This window comes from Lytechinus pictus, chromosome 10, assembly GCF_037042905.1.
Source record: "Lytechinus pictus isolate F3 Inbred chromosome 10, Lp3.0, whole genome shotgun sequence".
Classification (NCBI taxonomy): Eukaryota; Metazoa; Echinodermata; class Echinoidea; order Temnopleuroida; family Toxopneustidae; genus Lytechinus; species Lytechinus pictus.
In genome coordinates, this window is record NC_087254.1 from 23,169,740 (window position 1) to 23,186,406 (window position 16,667).

General features: G+C 34.4%; 1 protein-coding gene across 3 annotated transcripts in view; it reads left to right on the forward strand.

Annotated features, from left to right (window-relative positions):
• The window catches only part of LOC129269316 (cholesterol transporter ABCA5-like), a 38,313-nt gene that overhangs the window by 8,888 nt on the left and 12,758 nt on the right, over positions 1–16,667 (forward strand). The window contains exons 8-19 of one of the 3 annotated variants that reach the window (XM_064105604.1): positions 150–269; positions 1,084–1,222; positions 2,030–2,120; positions 2,901–3,040; positions 3,728–3,862; positions 6,536–6,547; positions 9,177–9,215; positions 11,267–11,338; positions 13,507–13,700; positions 14,488–14,692; positions 15,326–15,459; positions 15,909–16,169. In XM_064105604.1, the coding sequence (XP_063961674.1) occupies positions 150–269; positions 1,084–1,222; positions 2,030–2,120; positions 2,901–3,040; positions 3,728–3,862; positions 6,536–6,547; positions 9,177–9,215; positions 11,267–11,338; positions 13,507–13,700; positions 14,488–14,692; positions 15,326–15,459; positions 15,909–16,169 (1,542 nt within the window). The remainder of the gene's footprint in view (positions 1–149; positions 270–1,083; positions 1,223–2,029; positions 2,121–2,900; positions 3,041–3,727; positions 3,863–6,535; positions 6,548–9,176; positions 9,216–11,266; positions 11,339–13,506; positions 13,701–14,487; positions 14,693–15,325; positions 15,460–15,908; positions 16,170–16,667) is intronic. The other 2 variants (XM_064105606.1, XM_054906810.2) reach the window with 2 other exon arrangements.

The window sequence follows — 16,667 nt, forward strand, 5'->3', positions numbered from 1 at the left end:
TGAAGCCCAAAAAGGAGCATAAATATGTATATATGCAACCCTCTAGCTGGGCATGTTGGCTGAACCAATTGCTTAGGGGACAACTCACATTCACATCTCATGCTCTTGTAAATATTCTCTGTGTAATGTCTTTAAACGTCTTTGTGCAGGTGGAGAAAGCCTTGGAAGAGATCGACCTCAAGAATCAGCGAGCGACCTTTGCAAAGGATCTCAGTGGAGGTCAGAAGCGCAAGCTCTGCGTTGGAATCGCCATCATTGGTAACCCGAAGGTCAGTCATGCAGCTTCATGTGTTTTCTCATTACAGGAATAAGAAACAAGAAAATAGCAATCTCTGATTGTCATGTGTACAGTGCTGAGAAAGCTATCAATTGGAAGGAATTAATTTGAATTTTGCAGGTAGCTTTAATATCATTAAAGGTCAATGATGGTGTAGTTCATCATGTCAGCTGTGATTTTTGATCATTAATTCATATTCTTTTGAATCATTCTTACCCAATGTTATTCTTATCCAAAATGATGTTTTAACAGCATTTCTCAGCCATGTTCTGTAGCTTTTTGCTTGCACAATAATCAATATGAGTTGTTAAAATAGAAGCAATGGTATGCTTTCAGCTTTGTTTAATACACAACATAATAGTATCCTATGAATAAGGATATTTGTTGATAGTCTTGACAACTTATTTTGGCATATCATCCAAATGTTAAAGTTTGTGAAAGTAATGATACAGAGTGATGTTTCCTAAAGCTTTTTGTACATTAAGCACAAATTAATGTGCAAATGTTGACCATTTTTTGTGCAAAATAACATACTAAAAATTCCCCAAATCTTAAAATATCTATGAACTGCGAACTGTTTATATTCTCTTCAAACCTTGAACAATAACAAACTTTACATTGAAATGCTTCTTAACAACAAATAAAAGAATATCAAAAGATCAGATTCCAGCTTGGACTGATGGGATTACACATTATTAAGAATCTGATCAAGCATAAGAAAGGGTTACCAGCATGCATATTAAGATCATGGATTCCTTACGGACAACTTTATTAATGAGCCACTGGGTGTTTTTGTTTCATGGTAGATCCTCTTTCTAGATGAGCCTAGCAGTGGAATGGACCCATACTCAAGACGTAAGATGTGGTCTCTTCTGAAGAAACAAAGAGAAGGAAGAGTGACCCTACTCACCACACACTTTATGGATGAAGCTGATATATTAGCAGGTAGGCAAACATGAGCTAGGAATAAATTGAATGTGATGGATAATGCAATTTAGCAAAGGTCTGCAGTGTTTTTTTGCCACAGCCCTGCTATAAAGGGGCGTAAAATGTATTTATACAGTGCCTTTACCCACATTCCCCATTTCTGTATTGGGTATGATGAAATAGGAAGATAAGCTGTTTTACAGGGAAGATTTACATGGAAGATTTCGAGGGAAAAGATGTGATGGAAAGAGATGGCTCTTTTGGTTAGATGCCTCATGTAATTTTTCATTGCACCTTTTTTTTATAATGTTTTTATAAAATATGGATGTCTTTTATATTGTCCATATTGTTTGAATTGATCTTGATTGATCTTATACATTGATGTACATATTGTTTGAAACCTTATCCAAATAAACTTTGAAAATTATAATGATTATATGGTGAAGAAGAAAATTAGTAATTTTATGAATTATTATCAAGTGCAGCACTTATTTATTTTTAGATAATGGAAGTATGCAGAAAGAGAGATAGGGGGAGGGGGAGAGGATAAAGCAAAAGAGAAGTAGTAGTAAAGGAGAGATGGAGAATTAGGAAAAGAAGAATATGATTAATGGATCATAGATCATTTTCAAACCATTTGAAAGAATTTTTGTGAGTACAGATCAGAAATAGCATTCATGGGAAGGATGAATTAAAATCCATCCATGTTTCATGGGGATTATGGAGAAGGAGACAGAGAGGAAGGAAGATAAATAGGGCAGTGTGATTTAAATAAATAAAAAAAAAAACTGTGTGCTTTTTCCCCTTTCTATTGGCTTTCTTCAGATCGGAAAGCAATCATCTCTAAAGGACAGTTAAAATGTTATGGTTCATCCTTGTTCCTGAAAAATAAATTTGGTGTTGGATACCGTCTTGGGTAAGTTAACTTTGTCTTTTGTTTGATATATGTATCAATTCAACTCTCCAAGGAAAATTGAAATGTTAGTTGATACAAGATCAGTTGCATGGCTTCCCATGAAGGTTATAAAAAAACCCTGTAAGGCTGGATCACCAAAACACACCATTAATAACAATATTGATAAAACTAAAAATCTCCTATCAGTAATAATTTGTAAGCACATTCTTTAATTTTTTTGTGTCAAAAGGTAAATATGAAAAGAGTAGAAATGTGCAGAAAAAAGTAGAAGTTCATATCAATATAGAGATACAAATAATGATATTAGATAGTGTAAATTAAAGGAGCATAAAAGATAAAGAGTTGAAGAAGAAGGAAAGCATATGAAAGAAAATGTAAACTGTAAAATGGTATATTTTCGAAATAGGAGCTAAGTGCATAAAAAGAAGTGACTATAAGCTTAGTGCATTTAGTTTCAATTAAATCTATTGTGTAAAAGGGTAAATAGAAGCTATCAAAGTGTGAAATGTGTTAAGGGTAAAAAGTTTAAATAGGTGGTAAATAAAGTGTTAAGTGTAAAAGATGTAAAATCAAGTCTTATGTAAACAGTTCAATAAGGATGTAAAAGTGTGTATTATTGACCCCCCCCCCAAGTAAAATCAAAGAACAAAAATCAATAAGATAAAATGCAATGTACAAAGATTTTTACTTCTAATTCATTCAGAAAATAGGCATAGAACAGGTTCAATATGTGAAATCAGTGGGAAACTTTTCTACTTATTTGCATTCACAATTCTCCAGGCTTGTAAAGGAAGGTAGCTGTGAACAAGATGAGGTCACTGATGTAATCCAAACATACATCCCTGAGGCCTCTGTCATACGATCTCATGGTATGGAACTAGCATACAGTTTACCCCTCAAAGATGTCTCATCATTTGCAGGTAATTATCAAGGGAATTATATTTGTATCCTGTTTTATGTGAAACATTTCATTCAAATTTTCCTATAACATTGAACTCCTTACTTGAAAGTTATATCAAGCAGGACTGAACTTCCTTTGTTTAATCGGTTCCTAATTGACTAATGTTTTCTGACAAATATGGAATTAATCCTTGGATAACCTGCAATGAATGAAAATTATATTTGAAAATTAGTTTTATCCCCTATTAAAACTTTGATTTCATGATCATGTACATGTTCGTTCTTAGTGAAATATTGGACGATTTGTATGTTTCATACGGAATGTTCATTATCACGATAGGCTTGTGGGTCGACAACCTTTTTCTAAGTCATACATGACAGCATAGGCCAGAAGTGAGAATTGACAAATTAAACGATTATTTTATGAAATGTAGGAAAGAATGTAGATTTGTCAAGAGAGCTACAAGTAGGATCCCAAGAAAACAGTGGTGTTTGACTGAGGTTTGTAATCAATTTGAAAGAGAAAAACTGATAAATGCATGGTGTTACGGAACACTGTTGTCAACAGATCTCTCAGGATTAATGCAAACAGGTGACATCACAGTCACTTTTGTGCATATATTATGAAACTCACAAATTAAAAATACACAATCTCTCTGTCATGTCACATAAACTTGACCTCATCACTGTCCTTCCTCCTCTGACAGGTATGTTTAAGAGCTTGGAGGAGAAGTCGGGTGACCCGGCATTCGGTATACAGAGCTATGGTGTTTCCATGACGACCCTAGAGGAAGTCTTCTTGAAAATTGGAGAGGAGGCTGAAATAGATGAGGCTGATGCAGGTAGGTTTTTCTTTATCCTGAGGAAAGTTAGGGAGGGAGGTTGTTGCATGGAAGGAGGAACCGGGGAAAGGGGGCAGATAGAAGCAGAAGGGAAGGTTGAAAAAAACAAGTTTTCATAATGGAGTAGTTTACACCGACACCTTTTTTTCTTCAAAGAAAGTCTTTATTCAATATTATTTGTGGTGAAAATCAGTGATAGCCCTGTGATATAACTATTTCACCCCTTTGTCAACTGTTATGAAAATGACTATGTATACTGATTTCAAATAATCACAGAAAGCTGATGTTTATATGAGCAACATTTGTTCAGGAATAGGTAAATATCAAATAAACAGTAAATTGTGTGCAACAACATTTTCAAACAGAAATTGTTTTATTGAACCAAAATCAGGAATGGGTTAATATCAAATAAACAGTGAGTTATGTGCAAAGATATTTTCAAAGAGAAATTATGTTTATTTTAGCAGATATTTGGAATCGGTAGATGTCAAATAAACAGCAAGTTATGTGCAATAACATTTTCAAACAGAAATAATGTTTATTTGAGCAGATATTTAGAATGGGTAAATATCAAATAAACAGTGAGTTATTGTTCTTAAAATCGAAAGGAATTTTATTTTATGTTCCTGCTCTGAAAGAAAAGCACATTTTTGCTGTTACATGTAGTGGTGGGTAAGAATGTCTGCAATGTAACAAAGAAGTGATGGTTGATATGATAATCATTAGAATAACAGGTAAAGTTGCATAAGTCCACCTTCTACAGAAAGTCAAATATTTGTCGAAGTTTAGCGTTTCCTTAGACAAGATTGTACAGAGAATGTGTGATATACCTCATCTTAGTCATCTCTGAAGTCAAGCAGATATCTCTAGTCCCAATAGATTTGACTCCGGTATAGTTTCCCGTGTTTTACTCAAATGTCTCCAGAAAATATGAGTGGAATATCAAAGGGTCTCCAGATAACAAGGCTCATTGTATGGAAGATAGACAATGTGGAGACTTTTTAAAATCATTGTGTTATGCAAATTTTCCATTTTCTTAATCGTGACGGAACCTTGTCTATAAGGAGCCATTGGGTGGAATAGATTTAGTCTATTCCAAAAATAGTTTCAGAAAAAAAAGATGTATAGGATTTAAGGATGGGAAGGATCTAAATTACATGCAAATTTCATATCCCTTCATTATCTCCTGAGATTTTTCTGGATTTCTCTGATTTGTTCTTGCTTTTGCACAGCAAAACAACCCCTTTCAAGAACTAATGTAAGCCAATTTTATGATTTTTGACATGCCTATTCATGATATGCATGTAAACTGCACTAAGCCAACAAGCCTTGCTTTAGTGTATGATTTTTTGAAGGACAAATGAATTTGTTTCTTCGGTTTCGTAATTGCAAAAAAAAAATGCAACTGTTTCATGAAAGAAGGGGCCTATTACACAAAGCTTAGTGATTGATAGTAGGGGACGGCGGGGTAAGATGAGACATTTTTTGCTCTTTGCATGTTAGGACTGATATGATTAATAATTTTGTAGAAATAAGTACCTTGCCTTTTAATTTAATTCTTGGGAAACATTTTTTACCTATATGAATATTTTTACCCCCACACTGAAAGGCACTGTCACATTTGAAACAAAAGATGTCAAATGGCTCAACTCGCCCAACCCATGGGGTAAAAAAAGCTATGGGGCAAGAATCAGCATACCAAATTTTTTATTTATTAGTCTTTTCACTTGCTAATTCTCTATAAATTCTAAATATCCTCTTAAAGAAAACAATTGTCTTTTGAATTTGGTCCCTTCTGCCTGCATATCAATGATCTTTTAAGGTCTGTTTGTTTTTATATACATTACCATGTGAATTACCATGGCTCAACTTGCCCCATGTTGGCTGGCTCAACTTACCCCGGTCCAAACTTCATGGGATATTTTCACATCCACACAAGTTTTATGCACCCATCATGACTATGACAAGAATGAGGATCCATACCTGGACTAACATTATTGTCATCTTTTGTCCATATTATAGTTAAAGATGCATGTGGGTTGAATGCACTTATCTATTTCACACTTTCTTACTTTTTTGACAAAAATTTGTATTTTTCCCTCTGAAAAACTACTTTTTGTTTCAATGTTGAAAAAAATGTGGGGTTATGCAATGGGTCATCAATATGGCACCACCACAATGTCTGACTCATTCATAATTAATTGGCCCGGGGGTAGTGGCTCAACTTACTCAGTATTGCTGACATGTACCTATCAGTTGTGGAAACACATTATTTGTCAGACTAGCAATATACATTCTGTATATTGTTCATTAGAAATTACCAAACAAAAATTATTCATTATTATTTAATATGTTACTGTTTTTATTTGGATATGTGTATGATAATTTGTTTTGCATATCTGGGCCCATTGCAGAAAGAGTTGCATTTAAACGCAAGTCAAAAAATCAATCACAAGTCCAAAATGCGCGCTGTTGATTGGTTGAAAATCAAGTTGCGCATGATTTTTAGAGTTGTGATTGATTGCATCTCTTTCTGCAACGGGCCCCTGATGTTATCAACTGAAAGTGAGAATGGGGTGTATTTGTTTCAATTTCCATCTCTTTAGCTTAATCATTTTGGTTTCCATTTTCATCAATTTTTTTTTCTTCATTGGATCATTCATGCTAACGCAGCCAAAAGACAAGGTAAAAGCCTAACATGTATCCATGAGTGAAATTAATGTGCTTTGCATAATGAATATTATCAATAATCTTAAAGGAGAATGAAACTCTTGGAGCAAGTTAGCTTTTGTGAAAGCAGAAAAATCCAAGAATAAGATCAACAAAAGTTTGAGTAAAATAGGACTAGCAATAGAAGAGTTATGAGCATTTGAATGTCGAGATCACTAATGCTATGGAGATCCTCCCATTGGCAACGCAACCAAGATCTATGATATCACAGATGAACAACTCTCCCCTTTTGGACTCTGAAAATATACCCCAAAACATCTCTTTTTGCTCATTCTAATCATATGACAAACGATTCATCAATGATATAATGTTGTTAAACCTCTGTACTTGTCCTCTCATAAAGAGAACACCTCACCTTGTGATAGATTCTATAAAAGTGAGAATATAAGTGAAATAAGTACTAAAGCAATGAGGGAGTTGTACGTGTGTGACATCACAGATCTTGGTCGCATTGCCAATGGGAGGATCTACATGGCATTAGTGATCTCAATATTCAAATGCTCATAACTTTCTTATTATTCATTCAATCTTCCTCAAACTTTCAACAATATGTTTCTTTGATTTTTCTCTTTGATATGGATTCAGCTGGTTTCAAGGGTTTCATTCTCCTTTAATTTGAAGACATGCTTGTTAATAACCACCTAGTTTTAAAACCCACATTGTGCACACATTTTTGAAAACCCTTCAAATTTGGTAGGAAAATCATGTTTCACTACCACTTTCCTTTTCAAATATGAAAGTGCACCACATTATAGTTGCAAAATAAAAAATGTTAATTTACAATGTTCAAAGTGCTCCAATAAAAAATTGGGTTTGCTTTATAACCAAAGCAGCGTGGTACTACAACACTCTAGTGCATTATACGTAATGGCCATCGCTGTTATGTCCTACAGAAAAAAATGACAAATCCTTTTAAATAGATCAGTAGAAATGTATAATTATATGTGCTCATATTCAAAATAGGGCAAAGTTTTGTGGTTTTATGTTGGCACTGTTATACATGTACTGTTAGATTTTTAGTTAGAAGAACCAGAAAACAATTCTGTAGTAACTGTTGAGATTAGCAATGTATTAAAATTATGTGTATCTAATATTACATTATATGTACGTATGTGTCTGATACATGTAGTTCACTATTCTTACTGATTGCAGCTTCTTCTTTGTAATGCATGCAATAATTTTTCTTAAACTTTATTTTTTTAGAATATGCATGCAATAATATGTAATGTGGTTTTGATATCTAGTATCCTTTTCTCAGCACATATGATAATCTGCAGGACCCCCAAATTTTAACATTATTTTATGAATGACCCCTTATCCAAACAAAATTTTTACTTTTTTTCTCATATTGGGTCATTCACAAAATTTAACATAATATTGTGAATGAACCCATATGTTAACAAAGTAAAAACAAAATTGTTTGACCATTTCTTTTGCAAGGCAACTGTATTAAAAATGCATGATATTATTTTCTTGTGATATTCGGTACCCTGGCAGGTACATGTAGATCAGGTATACAGGTCTTCTATTCCACTATACAGTGTGTCCCACAAAAAACGAAACCGAGATTTATCAATGATTTATCATAAATTAATCACAAATACAATAGACAAATGACCTACCATTGTAAAGCTTAGAATCTCCTCTTTCATCTGAAATTACTTACATTATTTCTCATTCACGCATGAGTGAGCAAAAACAATTTGAAGAGGGGATACCAAAAAGTCATATGGCGGGCTGTATCTGGGTTTCAAAAATAGAACCACATTTTTAAAAAGTTCAATATCTGCTCTTTAATTTGATACCTCAGTTACAGAAAATGGTCAAGAAATAACAAAGTTCTGGTTATTTGAAATAAGGCTTGAATTTCAATAATTTCAAAAAATTAAGAGGTTTTACAGGCTAGCGTTCAAGCTTACTTGACACTCCGTTTTGTTGACGATCAGCCATGCGTTAAAACTTTTGTTAACCATGCGATAGCTTCTGTGGGAAACCTGTGAAAACATGTTTATTTAATGAAATTATGGAAATACAAGTATTGTTTCGAGGGAACATAACTTTTTTACTTCTAGACGATTTTTTGTGATTAAGGTATCAAATAAAAGAGCAGATATTGAACTTTTTAGGCATGTGATTTTCTTTTTGAAATTCAGATACCTCCTGCCAAATGAGTTTTTGGTATCCTTTCTTCAAATTGTTTTTGCTCACTGATGCGTGAATAAGTAATAATTTAAGTAATATCAGATGAAAGAGGAGATTCTAAGCTTTACATTGGTAGGTCATTTGTCTATTGTATTTGTGATAAAGTTATGATAAATCATCGCTTAATCTCGGTTTTGTTTTTTCTGGGACGCACTGTATATTTTTTTTTCAATTGACTTTGACCTTTTTTGTATGTCTGTGAATTAATTGCTTTGTTGAGTAATAGTAATAGTAATAATAATGACACTGATATTAATGATGTCATTACTCATGATGCAATATCATATTTTTGCCACACCTAAGAAGAAACCGCAATAGTGATTTTCATCATTGTATAATATTTTCTTTGGCGATTTTTGTTATTTTTTGTTCTCATGCACAGCTGCTGAACAGACCTCAAAATTAAAGAAAAATAAAATAGGTAAATGATGATTTTAAAGGGGATACCCAATGGTTGCATACTCTATCATGAAAATATCGTCCTTATTAGAAGAACATTGAAGATATGATGACATTAATTTTTCTATCAAAATTCTTGCATTTTGGTCTTCTACAAAATTGGGTAGCCCCTTTAATGGATTCACAGAACATTCATTTACATTCACACCCACTGTGTGTGTTTAGTGTTAGTTATACCTCGGTCACATTTCCCCTATGGCGCAAGTCGAAAACAGCCGTTTTAACATTTTCTGTACCAGCAACATATAGCAGGGGTGTGAGAGTTCAGATTTTTATCTGATTTCAGATTTTTTGTTTTGATTTTCAGCTTAATTTCAGGTTATTTTGGGCCTTCCTCTGTACAAAAAGTATGGGAGCTCTTTCTATTTCAGACTTTTTCAACACTCTTCAGCTTTTTTCAGATCTTTTTATTTGTGACCACTCACACCCCTGATATAGGTGGTTGGAATTAAAATGAATAAAACGGCCGTTTTCAACTTGCCGTATGGCTGCCATAGGGAAAATGTGACTGAGGTATAAATCAGCACATTTTACACAAGTTCACAAGTTTAAAGACCCCCATGTAACTAACTACTAATTTTGAATTGGTGGGAAGAATATGAATTTGATCTTTCAGAACTCTTGTTTTGTTGTGTGTTTTCAAGTTGACACAGTTTCTCTTTGTTTTATTGTGGAATTTTCCTCATAGATATACCTCTATGGGAGATGCTGCAGTGCTATTTTTAAAAAGTTAGCCCTACCTTCAGTAAGAACTAGTAGGTCTTGGATAGCTTTATAGTTACATATAACTTAACATTTTGATAAACCAAAATTTCTCTTAATAGGCCTACAAAGGAGATCAAACCTTTTTCATGTACACGAACCATGCCAGTCATAGCCAAACATAAACGATCTTGGAAGAGTAGTAAAAAGTAGTGAGAAAAAGCAGTGTCTGGATAATCAAATGAGAGGAAAATAAATAAAGGAAAAGAAATATCACCTACAGCTGCAGGGATTTTTCATTCAATCATGAGACATTTTCAACATTATTTTCATATGCACACTGTACTTTCAAACCTGATCCATAATCACCGGCAATCACAGTTACACTTTCTAGGGACAGGTTTCAAAATTGACTTCTAATTGTATGGTAACTTTGCCATTATGGTAACTACCATTGACACAGGGCTCAGCAGTCAATCAAAATCCAACTTTCAATGATAGTTCGATGGCTAACTTGAATGGTTAAGCTCAATGAAATCGGCAGCTATTGTCAACAAATTCTTACTCATTAGGAAAGTAATGAATACCTTTAAATTTCTCCCCGTATTTGGTAGAAATGCATGGCATTGGTATTTTGTTGTCGATTTTTGTATTGTAGGATTTTTTTATTGTTGTGTTATGGGGGGGGGGGAGCTTGTAGTTCAATAGTTTAAATGGTGATGTTCATGAAGATGACAATGGTGATGATAATGATAATTATCAAAATGATTATGATGATGATGGTGATAGTGATGATGATGATGATGTTGATGATAGTAATGAAAATTATGATGATGATGATTGCACTGACATTGGTATTAATGATAAGATGATTTTTGATCCAGATTATAAAGTGAATTGCAAATAGTATTTTTATAATTTATGAAACTGCACATAATGCTTTGACCAACATAACAAAGGGAGAACAAAAAAAGACGATGGAGATAAAACTAGTTTAGGAGCAGAATGAGAGAAATTGTTTGAAGTTTTAAGCTTATAATTGCATATTCAGTGCATGGAATGACTAGTTGTTTTGTTTAGTTCAGCACCGTTCAAGAACCACCGACATTGAAATGGATGGTTTTGTTTCTTTTCACTAAATTATTTATCAATGTTGCATTTAAACTTTTGACTTTTACATTTTTACATTTTAATTCTAGATTCTTTCTGCTTCATTCAAATGACCATAATTGCATGATTTGTTTGCACTGATGCAACCAACAACTATATTGTTTTCTAATGCTTCATATTTTCCATTTCATCTCTCATAAGCTATTGAAGCCGCTCAAATCAATCTATCAGCACCCTCTAATGGAACCTCTAGCCCTGGACCTGTCCCCGATGGTAAATAAATCCTCAAAGTAAAATATATCATCTCTGTATAATCCCATTTCATATAAACCTCTCTTGCTAGATGTTAGCTTATACTCATCCACAGCACTTGATATTCATCCTGAAGATGTAAGTGATTGTATCCTTGGTTGGGAAATTTCATGTTGGTGTTGGTGTTTAGTGTAAATAGGCTGCCTACTCTACAATGTAGTGCTGACACCTACATTTATTTGGTTTATAAAACTGATACCAATGACATCGTTTAAAGCTTATTTTCTTTGAATGAACTTGAAAAGGGTAGAATTTGCCTCTAAAGAGTAAAATTAACAGCAATAACAGCGAAAGGTCTATTAACTCTTTGGATCCTGAATTATTGGGATGGTTCATGACCTATAGGCCTATGGATCTTGAGCTATAAGGATTTCCTTGAATGTGAGAGTTGTGGGTCACCCCCCCCCCCAAAAAAAAAAAAAAAAAAAAAAAAAATAAAATAAAATAAAATAAAATAAAATAAATAAATAAATAAATAGAAAATAAAAAATAAAAAAGTAAAAAATAAATATAAAAAAATGAAAAAATAAATAAGGTCCTTTCTCTCTAACTTCATGGGTTAACTCTATTTACTTATACAAAATGAGACACATATGAAATTTAGCCAATTACTTTTCAGTCAACATGTATTTTTTTATTTTTATCCATTCATTTATTTTTAGGTGGCGTTTCTATAGATATTTCTTTTTCTCTGATTCAAATAATTTAAGAAATAATCAGAAGACATCAGCAATCTCGTTACTAATCACCTAATCGAAAACAGGTGCACCTTAACTTTCAACGCCAGCTGTAAAGAAGTCACATGACTTGTGGCCATTAAAATCAAGCTGTTCTGGCTATTTAGCATTCACTGTGAGGCCAGGATCTGGGCATTTTTGGTTCAAAGTGTTGAAATAGTTTTTAACAACTAAACACACCTTGCCACTGTCATTAACATGCTTAATAGTGCTTTCACTGTAGTATAATCTTTCTCCATATTTCACTGTAGTATAATCTTTCTCTATACATGTATATCACTGTAGTATAATATTTCTCTATATTTCCAAATATTTGTGGTAACTTCTCTTGTATCATTCATATACATGCACAGTGGTGCTAAAAAGTTAGTGCTCAGCCCATCATAAAACGGACTCCTCCATGCCGAGTGTTGAATGGAGACCACATTACAATGTTCGGCGAGCCCAGAGAAACAAACTTTATTTAATGTAATATGTTATTACCTGACTTCACAATCAAATATCTAAAACATGGCAGAACTTGAAATATGTTCACTTTCTGGTGGGGTTTACTAACTTTAATTTTAGCATCACTGTATATCCGTGTTGGATGTTCCTTTTTTTTCCTTTCTTTTTAAAAGACCAGGTGGGTGTTTCATAAAACTGGTCGTAAAGTTATGCAAGACTACACACGTCTGGTGACCTTTCTTGTGCCACACTATTCCTATGTAGCTCACTTAGCACCTAAGATAAGTTGTGCGTAACTTTACGAGTAGCTTTATGAAGCACCATCTTCTCCCAGTGAATATATACATCAGATTCATGGCTCATAGATTGGGTATTGAATTCTCAAGAAGATCTTTATTCCCATCCATCTGGGCAAATTACACAAACATCGCAAATAGAATGAAAAGTTTATTTCGATGAACTATTCATGATCACATTGGTTATGAGTTATATATCACAGAAATGTTTAATTCACATAAAAAAGAGTGATTCTTTATACAGTCCATGTACCTGTGGAAGAATATACTGTCAACTGATATCTTATTGTCAATCACTATACTTAACTGCGGTTTCACTCGTAAACTCACAATCTAAGTAAATTAATAACACATGCCTGCCTGTCTCCACCCGGATGAACATCAATAATATGCCCCAATGCAAAAATCACACCATTTATGTAAAAAGTGTGCATCCTTTTTTTATTCAGCTACTTGCAAATGCAAATCGCATTGAGTATTCTGTAATAGTGCATTCTTTTGAGCTAGGTTGACCGTGATATTAAAGTAAATTGATCAAGACCTATTAAATGGAAATGGGTATCTCTGAGAAGCCGAAGTATGAACTTGGTATAATGAACTGCTTGGAAAACAATAAAGATTTTATTCTTCTTCATATTTTGCTATGCAGTTCCTCCTGGAGCAGTATCTGGTATGACAATGGAAGACTCTGGACCTGGAACAGGTGCTTCAGTAACAGTCAACATGGAACAGTCTCCACTGGACTCGACCATCATGGCAACCCAACCTATCGTAGTGAAACACAATGAGCAGCTCAAGAGTCTGATCTATATCGAAGCAATTCGAGCTGCCAGGAATCCAGCAGTAAGCTATTGCCATTTCAATCCCATGTTCTTTTGCCTCCTCTTGATGGTTGCGATGATGATGACGATGATAACGATGATGATTATGATGCTGGTGGTGATGATGATGATGATGATGATGATGGTGGTGATGATGATGACAACAATGGTGATCACGATGATGAAGATGATGATGATAGCCAGGATGATAACAACGATGATGATGATGATAATGATGTCGACGATGATGATTATGAGGATGATGATGATGACGATGATGATGATGACAGTGATGATGATGATGAGGAGGATGATGATTGATGGTGGTGATGATGATGATGATGATTGTGAGGATGAAAATGACGATGATGATGATGAGTAACCACATATTGTGCCATTTATCTGAAAAATACTCTATTTGAAACAGCAAGGTGCAGTGGTTCTTTCTCCCGCCCTGTAATTAGAAGATCATGTGTTCAAATCCCAACATTGTACTTGTGTCCAATCTGCACTTTGCCACCAAGGTGTTTAATAGGTACCTGATAGGATGCTAAAGCCAATGTAGTATACCTAGCATATTAGTGTGCAAGCCCTCACTAGAATGTGTCTCATGGCATGCAAAAAATGTCTACATTATGAACAGGCAAGCCAAAATCCATTGACTGTAATTTGGGGTTAATGTATTTGTAAAATTCTTTATAGAGACATCATTCTGATGTCATAAGTATAACATAAAAATTTGAATTTCATAACAATAAACTTGAAGTCCAAGCCAAGATGACACATTCTAACCTTTTATTACCCTACAGACATACATCTGTCGATTGATCCTGCCCATAGCATTGATGGTCGTCGGTGGTGTCTTGTCCCTCATTATCAAGTTCGGTGGAGATGGACCTAGTGACGCACCTGCTCCCCTGGTTTTCAACCCCTCCATGTACTTCTCACCTCCTGGAGGAAGCATGGACAATGAACAGTCAACAGATCTCCTGTACCAAAACTCACTGCCAAGTGGTAGGTTGATGATGTCAGCAAAATATTGATTGATTGTTCAATGTTATCTTTGATTGATGGTCCTTAACTAAGGAAGCATATTTTTATGGCTCTTTGTCAATTAGGTGTTGTGGAGTCTGCTCAGTGCTAGTCAAGTAATGGTAAACATTTGAATATACAAGAACAACAACATGAATTTGCTTTAACACAAGTCAAAATGAGTGATAACAAAAGTCTAATCAAAGGATTAAAGGTTCTTTTTATACAGTGATTCTGTTTTCATTGTATTTTATTTAGGAGTATATTGATCAGTTTTAACAAAACAGCTATCATTCAGGAAAGCACAACATTATGTACTGAATATTGTATCAAATTTGAAATGAATATATTTATTGTCTGTTGAGGAAATTCGTTTCACATCGGTTACAAGTGCATATACACATAGACAGAGTGACTTACAATTCCAGTGAGAATATAAACACATATGCTGTATATCATTACATGTCATATCATCACTCTTCAGTCCCTTTCTTTTCCCTTAACATATTCAGGGTTTAATCTCTAGTATTCAGGATTAAGAAAAAATATCAAAGTGTCCACGTAAGAAGACAAAGCAGCTTTATGGCTAATTGTTCCATCATTATCTTTTCACAGGTCAAAATATTGCTGACCTGGTTGCAGAGTTTGACAATCTAAACATTGGATCTAATGCAACTGCCAACCTAAGTGCCCTATATGAAAATCGCCCGCATAACGGCGCCTTTGATGTCATGGATCTTGGTACAACTGTGAGTGACTCAAAAAGTTTATTCATTTAGAATTATTCAATGAAATTACATGAACATTTGGGTATATCTAAAGCCTGTTTTGTGTGAGACGGATACAATAGTGTGAATCATGTTGGGATATCATTCTAACTTTCCACTCAGAAATTGTAATTACTTGTATCATGTTTTATCTATTAATTATTTATGAAATTTTGAATTTGATCATTGAACAAATTTGGCTCCATCTAATATGATCAAGTTTTTAAAGGGTAAAAAGCAATTGGAACACTTATGGTATGGATTTAAAGTTTTTTTTAAATTAACTAATATGAAATTAAAGATCATACCTTATTTTTATTTGCCCCATTAGATGGCTGAGAAATCAATTTACACCGAACAAGAAAAATGCTTTTGACATCTGAAACCCAAATTGTTATCTTTCTTTCTTGTTCTTCCACCAACAATGTCAGGGTTCAGCCAGCCAGTTCACAGCCTACTACAATGACACTGCCCAGCACTCTCTGCCAGTAACCCTGAGCATCATGTCTACCGCCCTCCTGAATCTCTACGGCAATGAATCTATCATCACAGCTGCAAGCCATCCCTTCCCCAAACCAGCCAGCATACCGACTTACACCTTCACCAGTGGTATCCTCTTCGTCTATATCTTTGGATTGGGAGTTACGTGGGTTCTGATGGGGTTCCCCGTTGACAGGGTCAAAGAAAGAGAGGTAAAAGGCTCATTGGGTGATTTCAGGTCCGGTGTTGGCCTTGGTGTTAGTGTTGGTGTTGAAATTTGGATTGCTTCCCCTACATGTAGCTCCAAAACCTATTCTGAGTTGTAAAACTGATCCAGATCACATTATTGACATCTCAACAACCAGTGAGTGACTTTTCGGGACCATTTTCATTTTATGTTTGTTGTTATAATCTCGTAAAAATTTACCTAACACCAACACCAAAAGGTCAACACCGAACTTGACATCCCCCATTGTTGTTACTTTAGTCGTCATCATTTACTCCTTCATCATCGCTGTCAAGGCCATGGTCATAATCGCCACCAACACTGTCATTGCCCCCATCACCATCATAACCATATGACAATCATCTTCAGTATCACTAATAGGGATGGGTGATTGGGAGTTACTCTGAAATCCATTCCAATCGAACAATTCAGTTCATAAACTATGCATCCATATGAGTCCCAAACCAGGACAACCTGCCATTCT